This window comes from Oncorhynchus gorbuscha, linkage group LG01, assembly GCF_021184085.1.
Source record: "Oncorhynchus gorbuscha isolate QuinsamMale2020 ecotype Even-year linkage group LG01, OgorEven_v1.0, whole genome shotgun sequence".
Classification (NCBI taxonomy): Eukaryota; Metazoa; Chordata; class Actinopteri; order Salmoniformes; family Salmonidae; genus Oncorhynchus; species Oncorhynchus gorbuscha.
The window spans coordinates 55,702,118-55,715,764 of record NC_060173.1 but is presented as its reverse complement, the minus strand read 5'-3'; the positions used below and the strand labels follow the sequence as shown (position 1 = coordinate 55,715,764).

At 45.1% G+C, this 13,647-nt stretch overlaps 1 protein-coding gene across 1 annotated transcript in view; it reads left to right on the top strand.

The window, feature by feature from the left end:
* The first annotated feature begins 285 nt into the window (after nt 1-285).
* Nucleotides 286-13,647, top strand: part of cspg4 (chondroitin sulfate proteoglycan 4) — a 110,062-nt gene continuing 96,700 nt past the window's right edge. Inside the window, exon 1 of the mRNA XM_046357401.1 lies at nt 286-431. Coding sequence (XP_046213357.1) covers nt 359-431 — 73 coding nt within the window. The 5' untranslated portion in view covers nt 286-358. The remainder of the gene's footprint in view (nt 432-13,647) is intronic.

The following is a 13,647-nucleotide window of genomic DNA, read 5'->3' as shown; positions in this document are numbered from 1 at the left end:
AAGGCCATTCCAATTACTGGCAGAAGACATAAAGAGCCCTTCAACTTTGAGTGGCCAGACTCAGTAATTTGAGAGAGAGGGAGCGAGAGAGGGGGAGAAAGGGGCGAGGGAGAGTTGTGTACTTTTTTCCACCAGGGGCGGCGTGGCTCTCTCTGGGAGTGTGCTAGGCAAAGGGCTGAAGGGAGGCGTAGGCAGGGCTCTCGTGGCTTTTTGGGGGGTTGCAAGAAAGAGGGCGTTTACTTCGGGGGCCCAACCCCTTCCATAGAGTAGAGATGCAGAAGCAACTCGGCTCCCAAAATTAACTGGAAGACAGTTCCCTTTGAATGGAGAGTGAGTTGCAGAGGACTACACCGGCAATATGAGAGCCCTGCGTTTGGTCCTGCTGAGTGCCTTCTTGCCCCTGCTCTGTCTGCCCAGCCCCAGCCATGGAGGTAAGTGCAACAAGCCAAATTAGTTCGTCAAGCTATTAGTCTCCCAGCTGACCGATCCCCTGTTATGTCAGAAAGTCACAGCTGTCGCTATGGGGGTCATTCAAGTCAACTCTCACTTTCAGGGGCTTCTCTCCTATACATATCAATCATAATCACTTGAGTTTCCGGGTTGACGTTGCCTCTAATCCCTGACTTAGGTTCAGCTAATCGATCCTTCACCCTCCTCACTTTTAGGAGGTAAAAAAGAAAAACTGACATCGGACCCGGGCATAGGGGTAACTTCATCCCACACCATTAGATATCGATCAGTCAGGTTTCTTTCAAACACATTTTACTGCTGTTTTACATGAAATTGCATACACCTGGAGAGATCTGCTGTAGGTGTTGTGCAGTGCTATAGGTCTCAGACAGCAGATGTTGAAGTTTATGTGTAATGTTTGCTCAGGAACAGTTTTGTGGGAGCAGTGTGTTGGTAGAGGGTACAGTCATTGGTTAGATAGCTAACTTTAAAGGGAGGTGAGTTTGAGGTCCCCTCCTCAAGCTCTGAAAAGCTCTTTCAGAAGCAGCCCAGGGCCAGGGTAGGCAAGGTTTGATTTCACCCATCCAGGGAAATTAGCTTTAGGGGGTGGAGTGTCAAGAAAGAGCTGGCTTCCTCTCTCCCTCCCTTCTCCTTTCTCTCTCCCTTCTCCTCCCTTGGCCGCACAGTTCTGAGATAGATTGAATCAGGAGCAGCAGCACCTCACAGTGCAGTTCCCCGCCACGAGGAGGTTTGGAAGTGTTTGTGGTTGGGGGAAGGCAAATCTGGTGTTCGCCCTGAATCTGGTGAGGGAATGAAACGATGCCTTTCAAAAGCTCACTGGATCCTACAGAAATCCGTACACATGGCAATTTGGCAGGAGTATCCCCGGCCCCATTGCACAGATGTTTAGTTTATTGTTTGTGCCAGGCTCTTAGATCTTTCAAATCACATTGGACATTTTACTACAGTTAAACTCCAATGGGAAAACAGTGATGAGCCCCAGTCTGGGGTTGGGAATGGCACTTGGTCTGAGTGGAAAACTGCTTGTTAAGTCTAGTTTAGGGAATCATTTCAACCTTCAAAGCCTGTGTAGTGAATGTCATCTGTATCACTGTAATGGGATGTTATCAGGTGATAGCATTGATATCAGTTGGCACCACAGTCTGTAGTGTTAAACTGCTGACCCGATAGCGCTAATGCTAAACAGATGTTCAAGAGTCTGCGCCCCCCCCCCTTCCTTCCCTGTCACCCTCACCCGTCCAACCACAAGCTGTCAGGAACACCTCACAAACTACCTGGAATGTGCATCTCTGACCTCACCTCCTCTGTGTTTGCATCTTGTTCCTGTGTCACGGGGTGCCACATTGCTCGCAGCTGGAACTGGACGAACTTGTACGTCATTGTACGACAGCAGAATGCTACAGAGAAGTCACTCTAATGATTTCTCTGGTCTGTGGAGCTGTTGCTAAATGACTCGGGTTCATAAACCTAATTCTCCTTAACTGCTATGTTAATTATCCTGACCTGCAACAGAAAGTCTAATCTGACAAAAGCTCTATCCTTTCCAGTCAAAACTACTACATCTCATTCTCTACCTCTGTGTATTTTGTGGCTATGGTAACAGAGCTAAACAAATATGGATTTTGACGCTGGGCTTCTTGGAGCTTCTATACAAGGAGCCCATGTGTTCTGTGTGAGTTGCCAGAAGGGTAAACTGCACAGACTACAAGTGTCTGCACATTAGATTAATGAATCCAATACTTGTTTAAAGGAATTGACGAGATTAGTCGTTGGTGACTGGAGCTCTCTGACTAATGCAGCCAGCAACCCTGAATTCACCCCCCCACTTTAAACAGTTTACTAACTAAAATGTTATGATACATTGTAAATGCACATTATGTAGATGCAACATACTGGGCATGCAAATCCGACAGTGTATAAATACGGCGCAAATCACACAGGACTTTTGGCCCTTTGGACATCATCATAGAATAGGGTGGCAACAAAGCCTTGCAAAAGTAATCATCCCCCTTGGCGTTTTTTCTTATTTTGTTGCATTACAACCTGTAATTTAAATTGATTTTTATTTTTATTATATGTAATGGAAATACACAAAATAGTCCAAATTGGTGAAATTAAATTTAATAAATAATTCAAATAAATAAAAAATGGAAAAGTGGTGCGTGCGTATGTATTCCGGCCCTTTGCTATGAAGCCCCTAAATAAGATCGGGTGCAACCAATCATCTTCAGAAGACACATAATTAGTTAAATTACGTCCTCCTATGTGCAATCCAAGTGTCACATCATCAGTCACATGATCTCAGTATATCTGCTAAATGACTTAAATGTAAATGTATATATACACCTGTTCTGAAAGGCACCAGAGTCTGCAACACCACTAGCTAGGGGCACCACCAAGCAAGCAGCACCATAAAGACCAAGGAGCTCTCCAAACAGGTCAGAGACAAAGTTGTGGAGAAGTACAGATCAGGGTTGGGTTATAAAAATATATCAGTAACTTTGAAAATCGGAATGACCACCATTAAATCTATTATTAAAAAATGTAAAGAATTTGGCACCACAACAAATCCTGCCAAGAGAGGGCCACCCACCAAAACTCACGGACCAGGAAAGGAGAGCATTAATCAGAGAGGCAACAAAGAGTCCAAAGATAACCCCGAAGGAGCTGCAAAGCTCCACAGCGGAGAATGGAGCATCTGTCCATAGGACCACTTTAAGCCGCACACTCCACAGAGCTGGGCTTCACGGAAGTGTGGCCAGAAAAAAAGCCATTGCTTAAAGAAAAAAATAAGCAAACACGTTTGGTGTTTGCCAAAAGGCATGTGGGAGACTCCCAAAATATATGTAAGAATGTACTCTGGTCAGATCAGACTAAAAATGAGCTTTTTGTCCATCAAGGTAAATTCTATGTCTAGCGCAAACCCAACACCCCTCATCACCCCTCATGGGGAAGTTTTTCATCGGCAGGGACTGGGAAACTGGAAAGAATTTAAGGAATGATGGATGGCGCAAAATACAGGGAAATTCTTGAGAGAAACCTGTTTGTCTTCCAGAGATTTGAGACTGGGACAGAGATTCACCTTCCAGCATGACAATGACCCTAAGCATACTGCTGAAGCAACACTCGAGTGGTTTAAGGGGAAACATTTAAATATTTTGGAAAGCCCAGACCTCAATACAATTGAGAATCTGTGGTGTGACTTAAAGATTGCTGTACACCAGCAGAATCCATCCAACTTGAAGTAGCTGGAGCAGTTTTGCCTTGAAGAAGGTGCAAAAATCCCAGTGGCGAGATGTGCCAAGCTTATAGAGACCAACCCCAAGAGACTTGCAGCTGTAATTCCTGCAAAAGGTGGCTTTAACAAGGTATTGACTTTGTGGGGAGAATAGTTATGTACGCTCAAGTTTTCAGGGTTTGTTTTGTCTTATTTTGCATCTTCAAAGTGGTAGGCATGTTGTGTAAATCAAATGATACAAACCTCCAACAAATCCATTTTAATTCCAGGTTGTAAGGCAAGAAAATATGAAAAGGGGGGTGAATACTTTCGCAAGCCACTGTACATGTAATTATGTAGTATAGACATCCATATACAGACATCAATGTTAGAGATGTGGTTTCGCATTCCACTTAATCACAAAGGTTGAAACCCAAATGGCAACCTATTCCCTATGAACAAAAGTATAGACGCATCATACAACAATTTAAAATATTTTACTGAGTTACGGTTCCCATAAGGAAATCAGTCAATGGAAATAAATTAATTAGGCCATAATCTATGGATTTCACATGACTGGGAGTACAGATATGCATCTGTTGGCGACAGATACCTTTAAAAAAAATGTAGGGCAGTGGATCAGAAAACCGGTCAGTATCTGATGTGACCACCACTTGCCTCATGCAGCGCGACACATCTCCTTCACATAAAGTTGATCAGGCTGTTGATTGTGGCCCGTGGAATGTTGTCCCACTCCTCTTCAATGGCTGTGCGAATTTGCTGGATATTGGCGGGAACAGGAACATGTTGTCGTACACAGCAACCCAAACGTGCTCAATGGGTGACGTGTCTGGTGAGTATGCAGGCAATGGATGAACTTGTACATTTTCAGCTTTCAGGAATTGTGTACAGATCCTTGCGACATGGGGCCTTGCATTATTATGCTGAAACATGAGGTGATGGTGGCGGGGGAATGGTACAACCAATGGGCCTCAGGATCTCGTCACGGTATCTTAGTGCATTCAAATTGCCATAGATAAAATGCAATTGTGTACGTTATCCGTAGCTTATGCCTGCCCATATCATAACCCCAGCGCCACCACGAGGCCTTCTGTTCACAACGTTGACATCGGCATACCGCTCACCCACACAACGCCATCTGCCCAGTACAGTGAAACACAAGATTCTTCCGTGAAGAGCACACTTTTCCAGCGTGCCAGTGACCACCGAAGGTAAGCATTTTCCCACTGAAGTCAGTTACGACGCTAAACTGCAGTCAGGTCAAGACCCTGGTTAGCACACAGATGAGCTTCCCTGAAACGGTTTCTGACAGTTTGTGCAGAAATACTTCGGTTGTGCAAACCCACAGTTTCATCAGCTGTCCTGGTGACTGGTCTTCGACAATCCCGAAGGTGAAAAAATCAGAGGTCGAGGTCCTGGGCTGGAGTGGTTACATGTGGTCTGTAGTTGTGGGGCCGGATGAACGTGCTGCCAAGTTTTCTAAAACGGCATTACAGGTGACATAAATTAGTGCAATTAACATAACATTTTCTGGCAACAGCTCTGGTGGACTTTCCTGCATCAGCATGCCAGTTGCACGCTTCCTCAAAACCTGAGACATCTGTGGCGTGGTGTCATGTGAAAAACTGCTCATTTTAGAATGGCCATTTATTTTACAAGGTGCACCTGTGTAATGATTATGCTGTTTAGTCAGCTTCTTGATATGCCACCTGTCAGGTGGATGGATTACCTTGGCAAAGGAAAAATGCTCACTAACAGGGATGTAAACAATTTTGGGAAACATGCTTTTTGTGTATGGAACATTTCTGAGATCTTTTATTTCAGCTCATGAAACATGGAACCAACACTTTACAGGTTGCGCTTATCATTTTGTTCAGTGTAATTCACTTGTTTTGGGCCCATGGGGTGACAGTCGTGATAAGATCAACCTCTTACATTAGTTCTTGATCTTCGCTATGTCTGCTATAGGCTGTATACACAAACTTCCTGATATTGTACATCTGCTGTAGGCGGTATACCCAAACGTCCTGACATTGTTTAATGAATGGTATGTGCACTGAGCATTGTTATTTGCATTGGATAAGTGCCCTCCACTGACTAAGACTAGTACTGCTACTACTACAATCGGAATCAGCCCCAAAGGACATATAATTTTATTACAAGCTTTTTCTTGATACTAGGGGCGTAGGCACGACTGGGTCTGGGTGGGTGCAGGCACAGGTGTAGGGGATCCAGGCCCACCAAATAGGCTTGAGGAAAAAAAATGCTTTACTCGTCAGTGTTCCAAATGGGACGTTATTTGTCTTTACTTGACTTGCATTGTACTTGACTTGGGCAGGACCTCAACGGAACTGAGTACCGGCACCATCTCTTCTGCTTGAGTTCCTGCACCTCCTATAGAATACTAGTTCAAAAGTATTGAGAAGTTCCTGCAACTAAATATAAATGGTACCGGCACTCGAAATGAGTACTGGCACCTATTTCAGTCCAAGTCAAGCACTGGTCTAAACATGCATACACCATCAGATAGAATTCATAGCAAGCAGTAGGGAGGGGGTGGGAAAATGAAAGGAATATACGAAAGGGATAATGACAATAACAATAATAATAATACAATAATAATAATATATGGTATTTGGCAGATGCCTTTCAGAACACTAAAGGATATCTTACATAAAATCTGGTGCTTTACATAAAATCAATTTCAGTTAGGCCTATGTTATGAATTATTCTTTATTTACAAGGGGGAAAACTATCAAAACAAATTGTAAAAAGAAATCAGCTCCTGAGTGGCACAGCGGTCTAAGGCACTGCATATCAGTACAAGAGGTGTCACTACAGTCCCTGGTTTGAATCTAGGCTGTATCATATACGGCCGTGATTGGGAGTCCCATAGGGCGGCACACAATTGGCCCAGCTTCGTCCAGGTTTAGCCGGGGTAGGCCGTCATTGTAAATAAGAATTTGTTTTTAACTGACTTGTCTAGTTAAATACAGGTTACTGATGAATTTCCAAATAATATGTGGGCTCTGGCACGTGTCACTTTGCGCTGATACCATTTTCCAGAAAACAGCAGCTATCACTGTGTTGACTCTCTAGCCAACTTGGCTAGCAAAAACAAGTAAATGTGATGTTGGAGCATTTGCCAAGTTATTTGATATCAGTGATTTTGCCATGAACGGCTTCCATACATTCAGAGACAATGATCAGCGCTACAAACATTTTTATTAAACATTCTTAGAAATCATGAAACACGCTTTTCCACTTTGACACACGCTCGAGCCCTCCCTCCGCTGAGATATGACATGAAATAAAAAAGTTATTTAAATGTATGCTCTGTTGTGCCTTGCAAGTAATAGGATACAACAACCGGCCCTTTACCAGTGTAATCATATAGCCTAGCTTGAGACTCAAGTTTTGAAATATAAGGGACTCTACATTATTATGAAAGTAGGCAAATGCATGGGGAATTGAATTGAATTGGAAATAGAACTTTGTCCTGTGCTTCTCCGCCAATGCACTTTAGTTAGGCCCTATAGGCTATTTGATAATTTAACTGATATCACACAATGCATTGTAGGCACACTTGATCTCCCGCGCCCACAGAGAATAGCATTCTACTTGCATTGTGACTCATAAAGTGATCTTGACTAAGAAAAGGTTGTGGACCACTGTTCTGGTCTATATAGGCTACAGCCTATTATGAGGTGCATTAGCATACTGTTTAGCAAAAATGTTTGCTGTGATGGTGTCTCACGCAAACCTGATCTAATTCGATTGGCCAACATGCTAGTGATTAACACTAGAAAAGCCTGGCCTCGTTGGATCCCTTCGGGCCAATGATGTGTCTTTCGAAAGTCAACAGTCTAATAAACACATTTCATATATACTATCGGAAGAATAATCATTTGGTTGTGTTTATGAGGGTGTTCGGTAACGCTATACAAAATATAATGTATTTCAAAGAACACAATAGAATTCATTTGTTTATGTAACTGTAGGCTACATGTACAAAATAAAAAAACACAAAAAAAAAAACAATTCAAGTGTTAAAATCCATTAAATAAACACCATCACAAAGAATATAAATTATTCATTAGTTAAGTGCAGTTCTTAAGGAATTAATTTCATGAAAAAAAAGTATTTCAAAAGAACAGAATGGCATATTGTCTGTTTAAATATATTACTGTGCTTTGAGTGTTGCAAGTGCACGTGGGAGCTCAGGGGGTCATTTTTAAGAGTTTAGTAAGGATAGGTGATTTGGAAACTGCAGAATCGTCTCTTTCTGATACTATATAGACATCAAAACGTCTTACATGCTTGTCATTCTGTAGGAGAATTTGCTAAAGATCACTTTCTGAGTCAAAATGCAAGCCGAGATCTTATTAATTTAATATAAGTAGACATGCACTCAAAATTGACTGTAGTGCATATGGGGCCCACAAGCTAATGGTGGCTGAAAACACAGTCATCGCGGGATGAAAGAGTGACGAATTTTCCGGACAAGGGTGGTTCATTTAAAAATAATTCCTTCCTCCCTCGCCCCTTGCCCCTTGCCCTGCAAGTGTATACTCGTCAGGCGTCATGATACGTCATCAGAGGTGTCCACTTAATTTGAGGGCTGAGGGGATAGGTTGTGTCTTTTAAGTGTTTGGACCGCAGCCTATGGCTCGAGGAAGCTCAGATCACGTGTCTGCAGTTATCTGATTGGCCAGCGACAGGCCTGTAGGTGCACTTGATTTGCTCTCTGGGTATGTCGGGTAGGGGGAGTTCTTCAGACACATGTAATGGTTTAATATGGGAGCCCTGCCTACCAGGCGCTGGGGCTGCTGAATCAAGTGCACTTACCGCCAACATCACAAAACAAATAAAAACAATAGGATCGCAGGGCTTTATGGTTGTTGTTTTTTACGACCGGTTGGTGACCACTGGTTTAGGTGTAGTTTTGATGGGTCATCATCAGTTGCACAGGCCTGGCAGGGGAAAAAAATAGCATGTCCTCTTAAAACTGCTTATAACACAAATTATGTTTGTGATATTAAGAGTCTAACACAATAGTGTGTTATATAGACTTATTTAGGAAAAGTCAAAGATGGGGGGACATAACTTAACTTTGTTGTTTTAGTCTAACTATAGGTCTATGGTTTACCAGGGAACCGGGCCTGGCTCTCTCTATGGTTTATTATATGTAGGTCTGTGTGAGTCGCATGTTAAATGCAAAAGTCATGGATTTACGTAGGCCATCACATGTGTGTGGTATAGTATACAGTAAAGCATAGGGTAAGCTATACGTTTATGATCATTTAATGTTGATTTAAGTTCCCAAATTTTGGACCACATACTTTTTTGCTGGCTCTGCCATCAACGTATTTCTGCCTACGCCACCGTTTGAAATCATATGGAAATAAGAGGATGCCGTAACATTGCAGAGCATGGGAAAGAAAATCAATGTTGACAGTGTTCTAATGAAGGTAAAGCTCCCTCCTCTTCCTGTCTGCTTTTTATCCTGGCAGCTTAAGACAGCAGGTTTCACTATTCGAGTGAGTTCTGTGTTATTAATGACCTTTCTGCCTGTGGCCGGGGGCAAAATCCGTTGTGAGAATCCACATTTCTTAATTTGGACATTCCCTATGCCTTCTCCCGCTCTTCCCCCACCAGGCGGAATAAGTGTAAGTTTATAACCCTAGTAAAACTTACCATATGATAGGGCTTTCCATCTCTGCTTGTACTTATTCCCGCCTGAGATATGGCTTTTTCTTTGCAACTCTGCCTAGAAGGCCAGCATCCCGAAGTCATCTCTTCACTGTTGACGTTGATACGGGTGTTTTGCAGGTACTATTTAATGAAGCTGCCAGCTGAGGACTTGTGAGGCGTCTGTTTCTCAAACTAGAAAGTGCATTTGTGAAGATACCCAAATCAAAGCCAGTGATTCTGTCCCCGAAAAGTGCAATCGTTACATTTTCTCCCTCAAGGTAGTAGGAAAAACAAGTGTAACCCAAAGTTAAACAGCACCGCCCAGCATATTTATTGTTGATAAGAACTGTTGGGGAATGTAATGGCGTGGATTTCATGATCAGACCAGCGTGACCAACTGGGTTTGAATAGACTGTGTTAGCCCGATCAGCTAAGGTCAAGGCATTACATTTCCCCTTTGGCGACCAATGAAGTACTGGACAAGATCTTATCATATCTGGTTTTGAAGAAGTCTGTGTTAGCCCATCGAGCTGAAGAGTAGGCATGAGATCAGGGAGCTAACCAATGTTTTCAGTTCTCAGGTGAAGTTATCATTTTAAAACATTCATTTTCTGATAAAAAACAGTATCTGACTTGCCCAATAGGCAGTACAAATCTGCTTCTCTAAGCTAATGTAACAGTGTAAATAAGTTGTTCAATTCCTGCATAAAATGGGTAATACAGACAGGAAGTCTCTCCAGTGCCTCGACCAGCACAACCGGTGTTACCTCTACCCGTCCCGTCCGGAGCCAGTCCCAGTGGGATGCATCTCTCCCTTCCCAGGGAGTATGATGGGACGGCAGCACAGTGCCAGGGGTTCCTTTTACAACTTGACCTCTACCTGGCCACCTTTCACCCAGCTCCCTCGGGAAGGGAGAGAGTGTCCGCCCTCGTCTCATGCCTCTCGGGGAGAGGTCTGGAGTGGGCAAACGCCGTGTGGGGAGAAAGAGACGCGGCATTGGACCACTTCGAGGGGTTCACCCGCCGCTTCTGCCTTCAACCATCCGCCCGACGGTAGAGAGGCTGGGGAATGGCTCTTCTATTTGAGGCAGGGGACGAGGAGCACCCAGGAGTTCACCCTGGAATTCTGGACCTTGGCCGCCGGAGCAGGCTGGAACGACAGATTTATCCTAGGTTTTGGCCAGGTGGCTGCTCCCATTACCTCACTGCTGAAGGCGGGGTCCTGTATGGTTATAGTGGTCGGCTGAGGTGGACAGATCTTTTGGTCACCTGAGAGCTCTGTTTACCTCGGCTCCCATGCTAGACCATCCGGATCCCTCTTTGGCATTCATAGTGGAGGTGGACGCGTCCGAGGCTGGGATAGGAGCCGTGCTCTCAAAACGCTCGGGTACGCCACCGAAACTCCGCCCCTGTGCTTTCTTCTCGAAGAAGCTCATCCGGCGGAGCGTAACTATGATGTGGGGGACCGGGAGCTGTTGGCTGTGGATAAAGCGTTGAAGGCATGGAGACATTGGCTTGAGGGAGCTAAACACCCTTTCCTCATCTGGACTGACCACCGCAACCTGGAGTACATCCGGCAGTGAGGAGACTGAATCCTCGTCAGGCAAGGTGGGCCATGTTCTTTACCCGTTTTTTGTTTACCCTGTCCTACAGACCAGGTTCTCAGAATGTGAAGACAGATGCACTGTCCTGGCTGTATGACACAGAGGAGCGGACTCCCATACTCCCGGCCTCCTGCCATGTGGGAGCTGGACGTGGACATTGAGCAGGCATTGCGTACAGAGCCCGCTCCCCTCCAGTGTCCCATCGGGCGTATGTACGTATGTACGTTCCGTCTGCTGTCTGTGACCACGTCATCCTCCTCTGGTCATCCGGGGATGAGTCGGACGGTGCGCTCTCTGACTGGGAAGTACTGGTGGCCCACCTTGGCAAAGGACGTGAGGGTTTATGTTTCCTCCTGCTCGGTGTGTGCCCAGTATAAGGCTCCGAGACACCTGCCCAGAGGTAAGCTGCATCCCTTACCCGTTCCACAACGACCTTGGTCACACCTGTCGGTGGATTTTCTAAACAATCTTCCTCTTTCACAGGGAAACACTACGATCCTGGTCGTTTCTCTAAGTCCTGTCGTCTCCTCCCTCTCTCCGGTCTTCCTACGGCCCTACAGACTGCAGAATCCCTCTTTACTCACGTCTTCCGGCACTACGGGGTGCCTGAGGATATAGTGTCTGATCAGGGCCCCCAGTTCACATCGAGAGTCTGGAAGGGGTTCATGGAACGTCTCAATCAGCCTCACCTCGGGTTTTCACCCCGAGAGTAACGGGCAGGTAGAGTCAACCAGGACGTGGGCAGGTTTCTGCGGTCCTATTGCGCGGCGTTCGTGCCCTGGGCCGAGATGGCGCAGAATTCGCTTCGCCACTCCTCCACTAACCTCTCCCCCTTTCAGTGTGTATTTGGGTACTAGCCGGTTCTGGTGCCGTGGCATCAGCGTCAGATCGAGGCTTCTGTGGTGGATGACTGGTTCAGGCACGCGGAGGAGACATGGGAGGCCGCCCATGTTCACCTCCAGCGAGCCGCACTGCGTCAAAAGACCAGCGAGGACCACCGCAGTGAGGCCCCGGTGTTCGCACCAGGCAACCGGGCCTGGCTCTCAACCTGAAACCTGCCCCTCCGCCTGCCCTGCCGGAAGCTGGGTCCGTGGTTTGTGGGGACATTCAAAGTCCTGAGGAGGGTGAACGAGGTGTGTTACAGGTTATACCTTCCCTCTGATTACCGTATTAACCCCTCGTTCCATGTGTCTCTCCTCAGGCCGGTGGTGGCTGGTCCGCTCCAGGAATCTGAGGTGCAGGAGGTTCCTCCGGCCCCTCTGGACTTCGAGGGGTTCCGTTCGTTCCATCCTGGATTCGAGGCATTGGGCGGGGGGCCTTCAGTACCTCGTGGAGTGAGAGGGGTACGGTCTGGAGGAGAGGTGCTGGGTCCCGGTGGCGGATGTTTTGGACTGAACTGCTGCGGGAGTTTCACCGTCGCCGGCCTGTTCGCCCTGCGCCTCGCACTTTGGGTCGTCCCCGAGGCCAGTGTCTGGCGCACCGCTGGAGCTGCGCTTCAAGGGGGGGGGGGTACTGTCACGATTTCCGCCAAAATCAACTCCTCTCCTTGTTCTGGCGGCGTTCGGCGATCGACGTCACCGGCTTTCTAGCCATTGATGCTCTATTTTTCATATTTCCATTTGTTTTGCCTTGTTCCATACACACCTGGTTTTCATTCCCTTATCTCACTACATGTATTTAGTCATCTGTTCCCCTCTATGTCACCCATGTTACGTGGCTATTGTTACGCATCATACTTTTTGTCTATTGTTCCGTTTTTGGGCACATTTATGTACTTTCGTGCTTTCGTTGGACCGGAATAACAAGTGCGCCTATTCACTACACTCTGCTCTCCTGCACCTGACTTTGCCACCAGTACACACAACTTAACACAGTTACATGACTGTAAGTCGCTTTGGATAAAAGCGTCTGCTAAATGGCATATATTATTATTATTATTATTATTACTTTTTTGTTGTATCGTCGTTAACGCATTATACATTATCTACATTTTTACTCCAAGACGTCGGCAATTTGAAAAACAAAATAATTTGATTGTGCATTGAACCATGATGTACGCTGTAGTTTCAAAACTCTGTGGATAGGGCTAAAACAATGACTCAATATCTGAATTCTGACATCTTTATGCAACTTCTCCATTGTTGTAGTTGAGTTGAGAGGGTCCTGGGAGAAAAACTGTCATTAAGTTGTCATAAAATGCACGTTTTGTATCGTGCATTAGCAATTTATGTTATCAGCAACTACCATTGTTTAGTTGGCTTCAAATAAGCCACTCCTTACATGTCTATTTCTGAATCTAAGAATATCGTTTCCATGTGGGTTTTATGCTAGCAAAGGTTGCCCTTTTTAGGAGTGCTGATCATATCTATTTTATAACTGAACATTCATCTATACTGTGTCCCATCATTGCAGGTAATTTATTGTTGACGATTGTACAAAGTATAAATGTTTTTATAAGCTCATGAGCACCAGCTAGCTTGTTAGCGTGGTTGTTAGAAATATGTGATGCATTCTATTTCTTCGCCACTAATGTGACATCGAGTCACTTTTCAGGTACATTTGACATGTTTTGATGATAGTAGTTTATTGTAATGTTGTAGACATGAAACTATGCATTTGTATTATTAGAAATAGGAAGAA